The 15,198-nt window shown below is 31.5% G+C and overlaps 1 protein-coding gene across 16 annotated transcripts in view; it reads left to right on the top strand.

Moving 5' to 3' along the window:
- LOC134700398 (single-stranded DNA-binding protein 3-like) overlaps window positions 1-15,198 on the top strand; it is a 78,736-nt gene that overhangs the window by 12,836 nt on the left and 50,702 nt on the right. For all 16 annotated transcript variants that reach the window (XM_063561786.1, XM_063561791.1, XM_063561788.1 and 13 more), the window contains exon 6: window positions 3,495-3,536. In XM_063561786.1, the coding sequence (XP_063417856.1) occupies window positions 3,495-3,536 (42 nt within the window). The remainder of the gene's footprint in view (window positions 1-3,494; window positions 3,537-15,198) is intronic.

Raw genomic sequence — 15,198 nt, 5'->3', positions numbered from 1 at the left:
CTTTTAGAATCATGAAATTAAGTCTGCTATTTTTAGAATAATCCAAAGGTATGCTCATTACCAAAAGTTTTCTCTGTAAATAAACTGCATTTAAACAGAACCTAACATCATATATATAATGCAGTATAATTTATTTATAAAAAAATGAGGAAATATGGTATGATTGCCAATAAAGTATCCACCAGAGATTAAAGGATGAGGATGTTTACAAAGGTTACCGTTCAGCCTTCAACAATGAGCAGCACCCATACAGTATATTGAAGTTTTTAAAGCCTTAACATGACAAAATGTGAAACTAATCAAAAGAGAATAACTATTTCTATAAAAAAAAATTTGCAAATTGGTAAGACAGCAATGAGCCACCAACTAAATTACAGGTCTAGACCCCATCCCCTTCCTAGGACAGTGGTGCAACAGTAAAATATAAGAACAAACTGTAAAAATCAATAGATTTTTGAGAGCTTTATTTACCAGATCTGTAAGGTAAATACCAAAACACAAAGTAGTCAAAGTAACTGAAAGCTACATGTAGATCTTCTAAGGTAATATCAACTGGTAAATAAATCACTGCAGCGCTTAATCTATTACAAATTTAGCAAGTGATACAGAACTATTTGGAAAATGAAACATTTTAATTCTGCTTGAAATAATGATAATTGACCACAGTCACCGTCACATATTGTTACCATGGTTACTGAACATAAAGGTTTATTGGAAAAATATTATGAACAAATTTTGAAATAATTTGTTTAAAGGGACTTTTTGCTATGCACATTCCTAAAAATGATTTTCAATGGTTTGAAAGTGGCCATCCCAATAAACATTAAGACCTTCAAAATTACTTGGCAATTGGGCGACTGATACTCAAGCTTAAAACTGGTGATCTGTTTCTCAATACTGAATCAAATCATATTTCAACAATGGTAGGTCCAGAAAAAGATTTAAGGATCCAATGCCTTTACATTTCTGTCAGTATGTTGTCAGAAGAAAGGTTTCAACATGTGACTAAATTAGGGTTCCGTATTTATTTATAAGAGCTCTACAATTTGTCTTTAAGTCAAGAGAGACTTAAAATAAATAAAGTGCAGCCCGCAGCTAGTTGTCTATAAGTCAAGAAAGACTTAAAAAATAAATAAAGTGAATGAAAAGGCATTCTATTTGAACTACTACATCAAGATGAATGCCCGCATACTCTTATATTTTTTTAAATGGGGAATAGTTTTGTTTAAGGGTTGATGCTTTCTAATATTTAAACTTAAAGGACACCCAATAGACTTGAAAAAATGCAACAAGCAATTTCTAATATATATATATTACATTGTTTGAGAACAAAGAATGACACAGAAAGATTACCAGGACACCTGTCCGAGAAAATTCTAGAAAGGACTTTTCACTATTTAAGTACATATTAAGTCACTTAAAGACTAATTTGTTAATATATGGATTGTACCCCTTTGTTATGTAGGTACACGAGGTACAGCCTCAACTTTACCTACACAAAGTAACAATAATTATTTAATGATATTTCATGCTTTGTTGATAGTTATTATTCCTTGATGTTTAAAAAAGATGGTAACACATATTCTAAAGCTAAAAATCAATATCTGAGCTTTAAATCTATACACACTGGTATTGTGTGTAGTGTTTATTGATTTGAATGTGACATCTCTCTTAACAAGGTGTAAGGGTCCTAACTGTAACTGTTTTCTTCCCCAAACTTATCACACTGTTGTTGGCACACGAATTAGTACATGTATGTACACAAAGAAGATTTGGTATTATATAATACAGGATGTGTATCGGGGAACTGTTCTACTTTTAAATATTTGTTTTTAACTGATTGCTCGCTGACTTCATTGTTAGATTTTAAACTTAAATGTTTTATTAGTCGATTTCTGCGAGTTCTATAATTACAACAGAAGAAAGCATGTGTGGTGAATCTACATGTTGACAAAATAAAGTTAAATAGAAAGGAGAATGTTAGATAATTTGCCTGTTCTTTCATTAAACAAATTATATTCTAAGTAAGTAATGCATATTTTGTATTGGAATATTTGGCTTTGTTTTGGACTGACAAAAAGGGGGGGGGGGTATGTTTTTCCCACTCAATCAGAAGAAATTCACACCAAATACATCTATATGAAAAAAATATAGAATTTGCTTTTTCTTAAATTTGGAATGATATACTGAATTGAGGAATATTTCAACAATATTTTTTGCACCATTTAAGTCAAATATGAAATACCTACTATTGAAGGGTATACCAGGTCACAAACCTATCCAAAATTTGTTTGTGTATAACTTTTGACCACTGTTATTTAGACTGCCTTGAAAATGTTAAATGATATCTGGGATATAATATGAAATAATTTTTACAAGCAACAAGGGCTATAAGCAAGATGATGTAATGAGGAAGGAATGTTTGCAAGGTCAATAACATCATTTCAAATAAACAAATTCCAGTCTGCCTCAGAACTATAAAATACCTTTAAATGATATTTTGTATTAGTGTTGCCCACCAATGGATTAAGTCACAAATAAGGTCGTAATGTCTGACAGGTCAAGGTCACCAACTTGTCCAAATATACAAAGTATTACAGCTGTAAAATTTTGATTTCCTTGAATACAATATCTTTGATTATTTTGTATATCTAATAAAATGCATAGAAGGAGTTGGAGCTTTGTTCTCTGTACCTTTTCTGCTTCAACATTGTGAGTGCCTCTTTGCCAAAGTTTCTATCTTGCTTTAATGAAATATATATGTCAGATTAACAAACATCAGCTGTAGCTCTGATAAATCCCTAAATTGTGCTTAGGGACGGATGCCCCATACATAGAAGCATGCATATTATGAAGGAAATATTAAGTGTAGGCACCCTATGATAACTGAATCTATATGCATATGGCTGTAAAGATGACAAACTATTTGTTCCAAAGTAAAGGGTCATTTTACTTAATAAGCACACACAATATTTTGTTCATATAATAGACTTGCTAAATAAGACAGAACGGATTTCACACTGAAAGAGAACAGTGCACACAAATCAGTCATAGAAGTGTATATTTGTTGTGAAATCTTTTTATGCCCTTGCTGCAGCGGAGGTGTCTTTTAAGTGTTACCCTTGTTCCTCTGTAAATCTGTCTGTTCGTATGTACATCTGGTTTCTGTGCCTTTAACATATGCACAACCAAAAGTTATGAAACTTTAACACAATGCTTATTACCACATATCTCAGATCAAGTTTTGGATGGTGTTACTTTTACCGTTCTTTTTACTCAGTTATGTCCCTTTATAACTTTATATGAGAAGCAAGCATGGCCATCATCTGTGTCCCATGGACACATTCGCTATTTATATTTAAATGTGATGGCTCTTTAAGAATGATATATTGGAATTCACAAATTGTTTTTGTTACTTATATAACTAAATCGGATGTTAAATAACCGACAATCAATCAATTAATGTAACTAAAACGTTTGTCTGTATTTTTCAGGGTTTTGTAAATTCAGGGTATGGTGTCAATGGCATGGCACACGTAAGTACAATAGATTAGTTTTATTTCAATAGAACATATTTTGTTTCGCACTTACTACTTGTATGCAGTGTACTACTGCTCAGCTTAACGGAAACTCGAAATGTTTGATATCTTTGATGAACCAGCTCAATTAAACAAAAGAAATTTAAAAGCATCTTCATAAAGTGAAAGTCAACGTGAAGCTTTATTATGGTCAATCACTTCTGTTTAAACCAGAATAACTCTTGGATGTTGGTACAAAACTGCTAGCCACATTCTGTATTTTAAGGAGTCTTAATGGGTCTTTAAAATATAAGAATTGTTGTTATCACAGTTAGGTTAATTGTCCCTTCCTGTGTTGAAAGAAGAGAGATGTGAAATCTGAAGTTCTCAATACACCACAGTGAAATATAGCATAAATGTACCAGAATTTAAAAAGCTTTCAGTGTATTTTCCAAATTAGTGATCATAGATTAATTCTCAAAATATTTATTTTCCTATTTGCTTAAGATTTTTTTTCCCAATATACAACATTTATAGACCACTTCAAATTTGCCACATTGACCAGTCACAACTGACCAGAAGTTGACTTCAATATTAAATACTTGATTTCAAAATTGATTTTGCAGTCTCCCTAATTTTAAAAGTAAAATGGACCATATAGATTATTAAAAATCATTTAACTATTGGAATTTCTAAATAATTTTCCATGATCAGAGCTGTTTGTCACAGAAGGCTAGATACATGATAAAAATCTTTTTAAAGGTAAGGGTCGAACAAGGTGATAAAAAGATTTGCTATGCTATGCTTCACTGGTTAAATGTGACACCATTGTAAAATTCAAATATCTGTTATTTACCGAATATTTACCAATACTACAATGGTATATAGTAAATAATATTAGTAAACACCAACCAGGCTAATTGATTTTAATGCTCCAAATTTGGGGATCTTCTCCCTGTCCCAGCCTTGGTGTAGACATGCATGAATAATAGAATGTTTACAGATTTTCAGCAGGTTGAAGTTGGACTATGAATAGAAACTTTACTCACTTGATAAATCAATAGAATTGAGGAATCCCTGGGGGTTCTTACAGGAATTCTTCGTAATAAAACTTTTGTTTTGTAAAATTAGGAATATAATTGTTAATGCATGTAAGAGTTGAAAAAAAGATGATGAAAATGTATTTAAATATTAAACATGATTAATGCTTCTTGAAAGTAGGCCATTGGAAAGGTTTCTGTACAATACCTGTGTATAAATTAATGTACAAGAGATATAGGCCACACCATGCCAATTTTATGAGTTAAAATACGGAACAACTAAACACATGGTAAACATTACCTTTGTTTACAATCTTAAAAACAAGAAAATAACTTGGGGTGCCCAGTAATTTAAAAAAATCTTACAGATTAAACTAACACTCAAAAATGTTTTTAATTTATCTATTTAATTTCAATTAGCCAGTTTTGATATATTTTAAACCAAAAAGAATAGAAATTTCCTTTAGTTAGCCTCATTCTGTATACCAGTACATAATGTGTTTAGGGGAGACGTGAAGGGTTTATAAAATTTATCATTCCAAGGATTATTGATTGCATAATTCTAAGGCATTAATTTTCTTTAATTTAAATAAGTGAAAATGGTTTGACTGAAAAATAAATAAACAATAAAGATGTTTATGTAAAAGAACTGGGGGTAAAATGGAATAAACTAAAACCTGATAGTCAGATAGTGATGATTTTTATTTGTGGCAGATGTAATCATACTTAACTCCCCAGTTGTGGACCTCAGTTGCATCTATTGATCAGGGATGGTTTTGTAAGAAGAGGAAAGGTTTTCAAATATTGATGTTGAAAATCCGTGATATTTTTTGTCCATTTGACATTTAAAATAACCATATTTACAAGTATTTTGCCTTAATTATAGTTCCTACTGTTTTCTCATTGTAGTAGAACTAGTGGACACTGCTTCAGCATTTGGGAGATCTCAAGATCATCAGGGGTGTTTTTGTGTTTTTTCTGTAAAGATTCATCATTTGTGTACAGTGCTTTAATTAATTTAAATAAGACTAGACTATACTATGTCCTTGTCAACTATCAGGAAAACATGGTGATGGCTGTAAATGGGACACCAGTTTCAGAAGTGTATTTAATGAGGTTCTAACAGGAAGTACTTGCTTACTTTCAAAAGTTTTGACCCTGTCCTGTTTTCAGATCTAGTCAAATTTCAGCTAGTAACATATGTTTAAAATGTGTTTTGTTTGTTGAACAGTTTGAAACTTATGTACATTCTGTCTGAGAGTTGTCCATTACTCAATCTAGGTGACATTTGCATATCTGATCAGATATATTCTAATTTCTCTAATTTTTGTACTTTTTTCACATTTCCTCACTGGTGTGAGAAAAATATTTCTCCATCATTAGTGAAAAATCTGTTTTCGGCAAATGATTAGTCGAAATTTGATTATGACGTCTAAATGTTTTGTTTTCTTCTAAATTTTCCTATTGTGACATCATAAAAAAAGGCGACAATGTATGATGAAGTCGCATTTAAAGAGCACAAGTTTCTAAAAATCTTTGAAAAAGAACGATAAAAAGCATTAGAGAAACAGATTCTGACACTATAACTCGAGTATTACAATATTTCTCCACTATAGACAGTTAAATTTTATAAATTAAAGAGCTTGGCAAGTCTCACGCTTTTGTAAATTTTAACTGTCTCGAGTGCAAAAATATCGTAATACACTTGTTGCAATGTAAGAATCTATATTTCTCATTTTCTTTTTCTAAATCATGGTTTACCTAAGTCCAGGAATACTTCACACACCTTTTGTAGCAATTTGATGCGGCCATACCTTCTCTAACCTGGTTCAATTGCACGTATCTGTGTGGCAGTATGACATCATGATTTAGATAGATGCTGAATTTGATTCCCAAACAGTTGGTTTGTCATCTTTATGATTTGCAGTATCCAATCCTACCTTTGTGTTTGTTTCCAGTCACCAGATATCAGAGGCCATTTTCGGTTTGACAGAAGTTTACCGTGCTGCTTTTTTATCAGATTTTTAATTACCAAAAATAAGCTTCATAGAGAAAGTTAGAATTTATACATAATCTAGGACACTGTGACCTACTTTTTCCTTTTCACTAAATGATTTGGCAGTGATTCTATGGACAATATATATCTTTTTAACACACATATAGGGTCCTCATGGACCAAGTGGTCTAAGTAGTCAAACGACTGTATCACCAGAATAGTCCTTAAAGTTTTGTTGAAACACCAAACAATCAATCAATCAATTTTGATTTATAACTCAGTTGAGTTTTTTTTTAATTTTATTAAACTTTTACATGCAACTGCTTGACTTTCTCGTTTGCATCTTTGGGTTTTAGTAGAGATAATGATTATTGACACTAAACCAAATAAGTCTTTCCTGGTTGTGTGTTTGCTGCCATATTTTAACTAGTAGTGTCATCTCCATCTGCATTTAATCCCCCAAAGTTTTGCCCATATCCATCAGACCATGAAACTTCATGTATCATATAATTAATGTAATACTGGTAGTCTCCCCTTATTTTAGTGGTGGCTCTGTATGAATGGTATCTTTATTTGCATATATGTATCCATATATTCAGTAGGCAAATACCAAGTACAAGGTCACACAAAATATCACTAATTAATATTATAGGCAGTCAAGAATATGAATAAATTCTGTATACTTTTAAGGCAACTTTAACACTAGCATTGGAAAAGTTTTGGATGTTTTTTTTTCTTAATCTTACAGCTGCAAACATCTTTATGGTATTATAATCATTTCATCGCTTAAATCTTCACACTATGTTTTTTTTCTAGCAGTTCAAAATAGATTGTCCTCACAGAACTTGCTGACAGTGATTATAACATTTGTAAAGTATGTCATCTTCACCCAGTGTTTGTTTACACTGATATGGAGTTTGTAAAAGTAGGTCAACTGGTTGGGGAAGAGTGCAAGCAATTGTTGCACTAGTTGGTACCTATTTTGATTAAGCAGTTGAGAAAAAGAGAATAGTTGTTCAAAAGATTTCATTTGAGAATTGTTGCAAGGAAATAAGCTGCATAAGTGTTAAACTTTATCAAATTTTTTGAAAAATGATTAACACATTAGACCTTTTTAAAGGTAACCTGGTCCAGGGGACTTAATTTTTGTTTATGATAATTTAATCTCAGTTATTGTTAGTATTTGCATTTTTCTACTCAGATTCCTGCAGAGATGGAATCTAATTTTGGACCTTATGGGAGATGCTGATATTTTAAAAGATCCAAATTTAAGATATTTTGACACTTATAATTACTCTAAGGAAGCACTTGGGAGATTGTTATTTCGAAGGTCAAAACAAGATGGCATTGTTGGAGATGGTAATTTGAAAGGTCAATCCAAGATGGCATTGTGGGATATGGTAATTTGAAAGGTCAATCCAAGATGGCATATTTACATCATATTGAAAAACATGATCAAATGACACTATAAGTTAGCCCTTCCAGATTACCTGAGATCACTTAGGTTTTTTGTTGGGTACCTGTTTCTGAATCATTAATATATTTTGTAGTGATCTGAAGAATGTTGTTTGTCAATTCAAACCAAGATGTTGTTGGTCTCTCTGGGACTTCTGAGTTTTAAATATATATATCCCCTCTCATTGTCTTTCTCTTATTTTTTATATGCTATTTCTTATCAATCCAAGCTTCTTTTTAGCTCACCTGGCCCGAAGGGCCAAGTGAGCTTTTCCCATCACTTTGCGTCCGTCGTCCGTCGTCGTCCGTCGTCGTTGTTAATTTTTACAAAAATCTTCTCCTCTGAAACTACTGGGCCAAATTAAACCAAACTTGGCCACTATCATTATTGGGGTATCTAGTTTAAAAAATGTGTCCGGTGACCTGGCCAACTAACCAAGATGGCCGCCATGGCTAAAAATAGAACATAGGGGTAAAATGCAGTTTTTGGCTTATAACTCAAAAACCAAAGCATTTAGAGCAAATCTGACAAGGGGTAAAAATGTTAATCAGGTCAAGATCTATCTGCCCTGAAATTTTCAGATGAATCGGTCAACCTGTTGTTGGGTTGCTGCCCCTGAATTGGTAATTTTGTGGAAATTTTGCAGTTTTTGGTTATTATCTTGAATATTATTATAGATAGAGATAAACTGTAAACAGCAATAATGTTAAGCAAAGTAGGATTTACAAATAAGTCAACATGACCGAAATGGTCAGTTGACCCGTTTAGGAGTTATTGCCCTTTATAGTCAATTTTTAACCATTTTTCGTAAATCTTAGTTATCTTTTACAAAAATCTTCTCCTCTGAAACTACTGGGCCAAATTAATCCAGACTTGGCAATAATCATCTTTGAGGTATCTAGTTTTAAAAATGTGTCCGGTGACCCGACCATCAAATCAAGATGGCCGCCACAGCTAAAAATAGAACATAGGGGTAAAATGCAGTTTTTGGCTTATAACTCAAAAACCAAAGCATTTAGAGCAAATCCAACACAGGGTTAAATTATTAATCAGATCAAGATCTATCTGCTCTACAATTTTCAGATGAATCTGACAACCCATTGTTGGGTTGCTGCCCCTGAATCGGTAATTTTAAGGAAATTTTGCTGTTTTTGGTTATTATCTTAAATTTTATTATAGATAGAGATAAACTGTAAACAGCAATTATGTTCAGCAAAGTAAGATTTACAAATAAGTTAACATGACCGAAATGGTCAATTGACCCCCTAAGGAGGTATTGTCCTTTATAGTCAATTTTTAACAATTTTCATAAAATTTGTAAATTTTTATTAACATTTTCCACTGAAACTACTGGGCCAAGTTCATTATAGATAGAGATAAATGTAAGCAGCAAGACTAGTAAAGTAAGATTTACAAACACATCACCATCACCAAAACACAATTTTGTCATGAATCCATCTGCTTCCTTTGTTTAATATTCACATAGACCAAGGTGAGCGACACAGGCTCTTTGGAGCCTCTAGTTTTCATATGCTGATGAGCTGGTGTAAGACAATATTAAAAACACATGCAAATAAAATTGCCATTGATTCTTCCTGAAGCTGTGTGTATTCCAACCTTTGATTTATTATATTATAAAGACAATTATAATATCTTTTTAAATTTGTTTGCTGTGTTATGTTAATTATTCAGAATGTTGGTCAATTTTGTAACCATTCTTTTTTTCCTGGTCTTCCTTAAAGAAAATCGACTGGTCTTCTGACACTATTATTTCTATTGCAAAACACCAAAATTGTGGTGGTCAATCATTTGGACCGCAACTTTTCATGAACTTTGTTTGTTTTTGTAATAGAGATTTTCTGACCCACTTTCTATGCTTGGTTGGATTTTGTCCTAGGCCCAAACATTCAATTGTTGACACATCATCAGAAAACTTATGAATGTAACCACCAGCAGGCATTGCTTATAGTACATATGTCCAGGTATGCACTAGTTAGCACTAGAAAACATCCACACTTTTTTGCATTTGGCCCCTGTTATTAAGAATATTGATTTATTGAACAAAACAAAGAGTGAACATAAACATGTTTACACAGTTTTGTTTGTCACTTTCACTCATGGGTTGGGTCAACAAAATCAATAGCCAAGATCATTGATGTAAGGATGTAGGGTATTTTATTGGGGCTCTACATGGGATGTTAAGGTAATGGACCATTGTGGTTTTTAGGTGATTTAAAATTCATGCGGAAACCTGTTGTATTGGAAATGACCTCAGGATTATTGGATATTTAATGAGGTCAACATTTAGGTTATTTCACCTATCATTGATATTGTATAAATTTAAATGGTAAAAATATTAAGATGTTTGTTTTTTTGAAAGAATGTTTTGTTCAGGACGGGTGAAGATGCTGATATCAAATGTTTTTAATTCAACTTTTGTTGAAGGGGAAGTAATCTCAATAAAAAAAAAATCTACTTTGGATTTTAAGCCTTTTGCTTATTTCATAGTTTTTATATAAATCCTCAAATATCAGATAAGGAAAAAAAGCAGGGTAGTTTATAAAATTTTCATAAATTGGATAAAAAACTCTTTCATAATTTATTAGTTGTAATGGTATATAAGTTACAGAAATCGGTCATTACTGGAATGTTAGTCGAGTTTTTATGGTTATATAATAAAAAAAAAAATGAAACACAAAATATACCTGCATCTATTTAGATATTCAGATATTTCATGAGAAGAATTCTTTAATAGAACAGCTGTTGAAAAATTAATTTTCCATATTTTATTTCTGAAAAACTTAATATTATATAATTAGTAATAAATATAACAAGTAAGTAAATAAGACTTTTTTTTATGGAATTTGAAAATGCAGAATCTAGCTTGAGTTTGGTTTTCATTCTTTTTTAATGTATCTATGTAACAACTTGATTGCTGCTCTCAACTCTATGAAAACTTACTGGAGGTAGGAAGGTAATTGGCTGCTTACATGGTGTTAAAATACAAGTACTGTTATTTTTTTACCTGTATCAATTTCAAATGCACAACATTTGGCACTATGTATAAGTGACCGTAATATCAAGGAAACACACTAGTGTATTTAATGGGATGGCCTGATCATAGCTACAGTAAAAAGGAAGTTGATAACTTTATATTCTGTTAAGTAACAAAGTGATACATTTCAATATAGATGTTTAAAAAGTCTTTCTGCAAGCAGTCTCCACTGTTTGTTTTATTGATTGTATAATTATCGCTATTTGCCAAGAACTCAAACAATCATCTGAATAGAAATCTCCCTTTGTGAGCCTCCCAAGTATTTGATTTTATTTGTAGGTATAGTAAAACCTGCATTATCAGTAGCTGGTATTGTGTGTATGTGTTTAAATGTCAAAGCTTCAAAATTTAAATCTATATAGTGGTGTAATTCTTATAAACAAAAATACTGATCTTGGAGATCTAATGTTTACCTATCTTCTAAGGGAATAACCTAGTTAGCTGAAAATGGTTTCACTGTAGGATGAATTATCTGAAATCACATGACTGTATATGAATTATAACAAAGGGAATGGCTAAGAATTCCAAGATATATTTAGATCATGAAAATAATTTATGCCATAACATTTATGTTACAAAAAATAGAAATGTTGTCAGGTTGTATTTTCTATCATTATAAATTCTTTTAACTGGTTTTACTGTAAGAACTGATATAATTTGTGTCACTGCTAAAAAAATCATGTCCTGTTTTGTCTTATATTTGATAACAGAAAACTAAAACATTTATATTTTGGACAAAAATGTGCAGAAAAATTGGCTTTTGTAAAAACTTGTGTATTCTTCAAATTTTACTTGAAAACATATATTGAACACACTGGCTATCTAAATCTAGTGAAACAAATTTGTATCGTGTAGCCTCAAAGTGGACACTCAGTATGTTTTGACCCATGTCCACTCTTCTTTTGGTAAATGATATAACTTCAGTTGTATAAGGTCTGCAGATAATACACAATATAGAGGTGAATTTTATGTGTTTTTTCTTAGAGTTCATTGCACACTCTTTCAACTTTTATGACATAATAATGGTGCTTTTTACTTTGAAAATTCACAAAAGTTGTACATGTCAAAACTTGCTAGATTTTTGTAAGAGCCTGCAGATATTGAGCTAAAATGTACATGTAGTCAAATGATATTAAGTTTAAACATTAAATTCACATTTCTGCATAAGTTAATATATTACTGACAAACTTACAGCCCTTTTAATTTCATGAAATTTGTCCACATATTTTTAAAAAAGTCTGGTTATTATTGTATTTGGGGAACAACTTATTATAGTATTTAGGGAACAACAGCAGTCTAGCAGCATCATCTGTTTCTATGTAGTAACTTGAGAACATAAGATGACAGTAGACTAAGGATGTCTATTTCCATGAAAATGGTTTTCACTTCTTCTATCAGGAGTTATGGTCCCTTGTTTACTTTATGTCAAATCTGTTCGATAACTCCAATCTTTTTAAATTTGTAGTATGTTGTTTCTTCTAACTAAATCAGGTAGTCAAGATTATTTCATTCATGAATTATTGCTCTTGATTGTTTGTCATTTTGACAGCTTCTTGTTTTGTTTTTTTATACCAGCTCAGTCCAGCTGTATTATATTTGTAGTACTCATGAATGAATATGTCTTTTATATAATGTTTGTGTATGCTTTTTATTGACCTGTTTCTTGATTGTCATTATTTTTTCACAAAGGACTTGAGACTTTTCATTTAGAAACTACACATCTTATGCTATTGGACAGCTTCTAATAAAATGGGGTTTACATAGGACAAGAGGTTTTCATTTGGTTCATATGCATCTAAGTTTCTTTATACTGCTTTTAATAATTGCTCAAATTAGGACTATACAGCAACAAGTTTTGTGTAGTACAATGATATGCTGAACAAAAATCTGCAGATATCCAGTCCTGAGGAGGAATTATATGAAAAAAATGCAAGGGGTGGATAATTGACATCTGGAACCAATTCTCACAAAAGGATTATGCTCAGTCAGAATCAGAGTCAGATCCCTACTCAGATCTTAGACCAAGATATCAAATGTGGAATACTGTGGATTTATTTATTTTCATTGGTATCCATTCTTCGTTGCTGGAGGGAAAAAGATTGCTATATACACTTTGGTTCATCATATGTCTATAATTTTCATTCCTTCCTCCTTATCTTGTGTCCTGTTCATGTGACATTTATTGGAACTAATATACTCTCAGAACTTGATGTATAAGTATTTCAATAGAGCCGAATGACTTTTCTATACATGTATATAATCTTTGTTGACCAGGTTTCTGACAAGAGGGGTTGTAAAGCAGACTGGTTGATATACAGGCAGCTTATGATGTTTTGGTGCAATAGATTGTAAATGGATCAACCAATGTTTTCAGACTTTGATATGTTGTTTCTGATTATAAAATCAGGGTTCAATATGTCAGACTATTTCCACTGTTGTCATTTAGGAGTTATGGTCCTTGATTGATTGGAATAGAAGATTTTTCTGTATAATAAGTCAAGAATTTTTGTACCAATGCTATTGAAAGTTAGAGATGTAGTTTCTGATGACAAAATTTGTGGTTAAGTACAATAATGAGGATTTTCACTTTTGCACTTCATTGCATTCATTAACAAAGACACTAATAAATGTTGTAAAAACCTGGTTCGCTGTCATTTTGACAGCCTCTTGAATTTTTTGTTTACAGTTGTGTTTTTTTCTGTCTGCCTAGTGTTTTAGTGGAAATAAATTTTCACCATTTTTTTCTGTGTGTTGAATCTTTTGTTCAAAGATATGTTTATACAACTCCTTGTCATGACTATGTTTTTTTTCTGTAGACAGTAAGGAAATATAGACGACAGTACTTGTCACGACTTTTTTTTTTATAAAACTGAGTTCATTATTATCATTAATACACTTATGCAGACAGATGAGGATATCAGACATATGTACAGTGTGGAATAACATTGATCTTGTATTCGACAGCTGTTACCATGTTAAGAACAGTTTATTCTCGATTTGTATAGTCCTCTGTCATGAACATTTCACAAATCATATACTTTGTCTTTAAAAGAAATAAATGCCATACAGTAAAAAAAAGTAGGCCTTTCTAGTCCTTTTGAGAACTTTCTGTTTAACTCTGTTGAGAATAGTTTGTTCTTGATTTGTATTATCCTTTGTCATGAAACTTTTACAAATCATATACTTTGTCTTTAAATGAATTAAATGCCATACCGAAAAAAAGTAGGCCTTTCTAGTCCTTTTGAGAACTTTTACTGTTTAACTCTGTTGAGAAAGTTTATTCTCAATTTGTATTGTTTGATTCCTCTGTCATGAAAATATCACACAAATCATATACATGTACTTTCTCTTTTAAAAGAATAAATGCCATACGGTAAAAAACAAAAGTTATTGACATTGAATAAGGAACTTGTGTGTTTCTGTTGTGAATTGCAGCATTAACTTTGTAGATGATATCCAGTACATTTGTACTGTGAGTTTCATTGTAATTGGTCAATTGACTTGAGCTATTTATAAAAGATTTTAGAGTTGGAAATTTAAAAGACTTGTTAATCTGATACAACGCAGACAGTAAACCAGAGCTTATTTAAAATGATCAAAATCTACATTTTTATGAAAAGGCTAAAAAGTGGGTATCTACAACCTCATGCACTGATAGTACATTATTGCAAATTTTTTTTAGGCATATCATGTCATCTTAAAATAGAATTCCGAAATTAAAAGTACAAAGTTCAGTGAAATATTGGGCCAAATAAGACCCTTATCATAGTTAGTTCTTTAAATAAATCTGACAATTTAAGAATAGAACCTTGTTAGGCATTGATTTCTACAGTGGGTCGAAGGATGTAAGTTACATACTAACTAACAAATAAAAATATGTCTATTAAAAAAAAAGATAAAGGACAGCCTAAAATGATGGTTAATATTTTGATGTCCTTGGTTTTATAAGAAGTACATATTGTAATTTAAACTTTACCATTTAATAGTAAGTCAACTCATTGTATGGGTTTTCCAAACTATGGGATGTTTTATTGATGTGTAAAGTAAGATGGAATTCTGTTTCTGGTTTATTCATTCATTTCTAGAATTTTCTGATACTGATAATTTCTAGAAAGCAGTAAAGGTGAACAGGG

This window comes from Mytilus trossulus, unplaced genomic scaffold (assembly GCF_036588685.1).
Source record: "Mytilus trossulus isolate FHL-02 unplaced genomic scaffold, PNRI_Mtr1.1.1.hap1 h1tg000138l__unscaffolded, whole genome shotgun sequence".
NCBI classification, from domain to species: domain Eukaryota; kingdom Metazoa; phylum Mollusca; class Bivalvia; order Mytilida; family Mytilidae; genus Mytilus; species Mytilus trossulus.
This window is presented reverse-complemented; position numbering and strand designations above follow the sequence as displayed.